The 4,009-nt window shown below is 44.7% G+C and overlaps 1 protein-coding gene across 2 annotated transcripts in view; it reads right to left on the reverse strand.

Moving 5' to 3' along the window:
* Positions 1-561: 561 nt before the first annotated feature.
* The window catches only part of slco2b1 (solute carrier organic anion transporter family, member 2B1), a 19,097-nt gene continuing 15,649 nt past the window's right edge, over positions 562-4,009 (reverse strand). For both annotated transcript variants that reach the window (XM_008401796.2, XM_008401795.2), the window contains exons 13-15: positions 3,534-3,598; positions 3,243-3,363; positions 562-1,679 (exon numbers count right to left, since the gene is read on the reverse strand). In XM_008401796.2, the coding sequence (XP_008400018.1) occupies positions 1,502-1,679; positions 3,243-3,363; positions 3,534-3,598 (364 nt within the window). In that variant the 3' untranslated portion in view covers positions 562-1,501. The remainder of the gene's footprint in view (positions 1,680-3,242; positions 3,364-3,533; positions 3,599-4,009) is intronic.

The following is a 4,009-nucleotide window of genomic DNA, read 5'->3' on the forward strand; positions in this document are numbered from 1 at the left end:
TCTGAGTGTTTCAGGAAGTAAAATGAGTAAAAACTGAACTATGAATCAGACAAACCAGAATTAGCTGCTGATCTGCTGACAAGATGAAGATTAAAATGTTTCCACAGAAGAAGATCATCTAAAAATGGAGGAGGTGGAGTGGCATGATGACGGTGCTGATGACGACCCAGCTTCCAGAAATAAAACGCTTCCTGCCTGGATTACAGAATTTTACACAACAAACAAAAAAGTACAACCATAACTTCCTGAATCAGCTGAAACTGAACTGAAAAAAATGGGAAGTGAGAGATGAGGAGAATCAGGATGGAGGATCCAGAAACGAATTAGAGGACCGCTGAATGAGCGAGAGCAAGGGAGAGAAAAACGACGGAGATGAAATCCTGAGGGAGATAATCCAACCAACCAACCAAATATACATCCAACCAACCAACCAAATATACGACCAACCAACCAACCAACCAACCAACCAACCAACCAAACATCCAACCAATCATACAACCTTTTTTTCATAAACATCTTTTCTGTTGGTTTTAAACTCAAACAGAAAAAAACTCAAAAAAATTTTTACTCTTAAAAAACACAGTTTATAAGACAAACAAACTTTAGTATTTTGTTTTACATACGTTTCCTTGAATCAAAGTAATAAAGTCACTGCTTCTGTTCTGAAAAAGACCAGAAGTTTCAATCAAAAATCTTAAACACACTTGTAGAAAAATACATTTTATATGTAGTAGAGGTATATAAAATAGTATCGTTGAGCCTGAAATTTGGTTCAACGTCTGAAAACACAAAGCAGCAGCAGGAAAGTCCGAACGTTTGCTCTGATCTGAAGAATTCACCGATTATTGTTAATCTCTTAAAGTCAGGTACACGTCTTCATCAGCCGTTCACCTCGTCTTCCTCTTCATTTAGAGCGCTGATCGTTTGAGCAGCACCTAGTGGATGGTAGAAGAACTACAGCTTCTTAAAAGCAGATTTCTGAAGTCACTGTCTAAAGTCGATGTGATTTCAGTTTCCGTGCAGCTGTTGTCAGGTTAGAGAGGACTGAAGGATGAACTGGAACAGCCTTTCAGACAGAGTCTGGGTTTATGTACATAATGAACCGGGTTCAGGTCAGAACTGCAGTTCACTGATAATGGAAAGAGCTTATATTTTCTGTTATGATGTTTCTGTGTTCACTTTAAAAGCTGCGCTCTAGTTCAATTAGAAAAGTCCCATAAAAAACATTTAAAGATCAGTTTTCTGTCTTTGTTCTGCGTCGGGCTGCAGAACCCACCAAGGTTCCACAGTRTGGATAAAAAAAAAATTCTGAATAAAAAACATTTTGTGTACAAAAACTCACAGCAAACATTAGCAGAGGGTGCAGAGTAGTAGAGGCACAAACATAAAAACACTGTCTTGTTAGGGCCGACCAGCTCTTTATGCCAACACCAGGAGAAACAGTGGGCAGCTTCCTGTTCCTGTCAGGAGCACTTCCTGCTTGTCCTCCTGCTGCCTCTCTTCAGGTCTTCATTGGGGTCTGCTCTTTCTCCGGAGCTTTCTGCTCTCCCACCATTTCGTAGCGTCCTTTGGTTCTGAGTGGCAACTGGAAAGTTCCGGCTCGTCTCCTCAGGACGACCATGGTCAGCAGGAAGCAGAGCAGCGCTCCGCAGACAAACACCACCATCAGACCCAGGAACCTGCACACACAGAGCTGCAGTCACTACCTAACGCCAACTCTGACTGCTGGGAAATACTTGAAATGACTGATAGCGTGAAGCTGACAGTGATGGAAGCAGAGAAAGTGCTATAGGTTCACCGTTCCCTGAATCACCAGAGGAATCAGACACTCTTTGGTTTTTGAACTATTCAAAGACATGAAATCATTTTCTGAACAGATTAAGGGTTTGTTTCATCTTGTGCTCATGACTGGACTGGGACTCTCAGCTCAGGGAATGAGCGCACATGTCCAGATTGCACCTTTGCTCAGTTGTGTTGGTTCCTGGGAGACAGAGAGAGGGGAAGGACAATCTGCTAAGGCAGCACGATTCAGCTGAACATGATTTAAAACAAAAGAGTTACTGCTTTAACTTTCGGGGGAATTTTGGAGTGAACAATGCTGGACTTCTACCCACTCAGAGAAAACCAGTGCGCATGTCTTGGAGCGCCGCCTGCGAGTGAAAGGTGGGGGGGGGAATGAAGGCGGGAGAAACAGAAACACGTAATTGGCAAGTCACGTTATTGGTTGGATTTTAATCGGTGCGTTTTGTATCCACTGAAAACAAAGATGTTAACAAATAAACTGGACAGTATGCTGTATGTTTAGTGATATTTTCACAGTTGCGGTCTCGACTGGTCTTTAAATAAAATGCCGAGTCCTCAGCGCCCGAGACCGAGACAAGACCGAGACCAGATGCGGTTGAGTCCGAGACAAGAGCATCAAAAAATGGTCTCGAGACCGGTATCGAGGCCAAGACCGATCTCGAATACTACAACACTGTTTCTACCTGATAAACTTGGCCTGAGCCCAGGTCTCCCTCGTGGATTCAGGCTGCATCTCCACTTCAACCCAACTCCAGTCCATTTGTCTAGAAAAGTCCGGTCCGGTTGCTGGGGTGTGAACGCTAACCGACCTCTGACCTCTGGTCCTACAAACCTTGGCCTGGGTTCGGTTGTAGTGAACTCTGGTTCGACTTGAATGTGAATGCTAAGTGGACCGGAAGCAACTCTAAAAGCAGGAAGTGGACTACAGCGCAGGGGATTCTCGGTAAATATGGCCAGAGCTAACGTGCTAGCCTAGAGCTAGCAGGAGAAATGGCTCGTGGTCTTTAGCCAAAGACTAAAGAGAAATTCACCAACCGCTAAAATCTGACGCCTTCATTTTAGTTTCCAATGGAGGCGTCAGAAGAAGGAAGTTTTATGTGTCATTTCTTTCAGTGATTCTTGGTGCAGCTCTCCCACAGGCCAGGAGGGGAACTGGTTGCTCAAAGGGTTTGATTGGTTTGACTCAGAGCAGAGAGGAAGAGAACTACAGCAGCTGGAGATGGAACAGATAATGAAGTTTTGGTTCCGGTAGAACCGGGTTTACTGGACCATCAGGGGGATAAGCAGCCTGAGTTTGGTTCTGAACAAGAAATGTTAAAGATTAGGGTGATGGTGCGGAGGCCTTCCAACCTGGTTAATGTAATACCAATAAATTTTTTTCAACTGATTACTGGGAAGTGAATAATGTTCCTGGGATGACCAGTGGGAGGAGCTGGTACCTTTGTCTGAAGCTGTCCAGGTTGTAGTAGAGACAGGAAGTCCTCTGTCCGCACTTCTGACCCCACATGATGCAGGTGGTGTCGATGACGCTGCCGTACAGAACCGGGCCGGGCAGGAACGCTGCACAGAGAAAAACATTGTACAAGTTGAACTTCTGGTGGCGCCAGTGCTCACAAGGCCACAAACATCTGGCAGCAGCTGGTTCCCTTTAGAACTGAGCCAGTTTCTCTACTGGATGGCAGAACAACAGCAGAACATGCAAGAGATTCTCACGGGCCGCCGTGACTCACCGAGGACTCTGAACAGCATGTACTGAACTCCCACAGCAAAGGACTTATCTTCAGGCGGAACAGTCCTGCAGAACAAATGCAAAAATGATGAACGGATCCCAGAACAGAATCTGTTATATCAGTGAGTTCCTCTGGATGAACCAGAGAGGTTTATGTGATTTCCTTCCAGACCTGATCTTTAATCTCTACAGTGAACCATTCAAGATAAAAAAGCTTTAAAATTCAAGACTGCAGGAAATTCTGGCTGTGAGGAAGGGAAACATGGAATGGAATAGAATGGAATGGGAGGTTTGTGAAGCTCCAGACGAGCCAGAAACGGACAGAGCTGCTGGAAAACAACTGGATTCCCTTCCTGATCTTTGGTTCTGACGGGTTCAACAAACAACCAACCAGCCAAATATCCAAATATCCAAATATCCATCCATCCATCCATCCATCCATCCATCCATCCATCCATCCATCCATCCATCCATCCA

This window comes from Poecilia reticulata, unplaced genomic scaffold (genome assembly GCF_000633615.1).
Source record: "Poecilia reticulata strain Guanapo unplaced genomic scaffold, Guppy_female_1.0+MT scaffold_131, whole genome shotgun sequence".
NCBI lineage: Eukaryota > Metazoa > Chordata > Actinopteri > Cyprinodontiformes > Poeciliidae > Poecilia > Poecilia reticulata.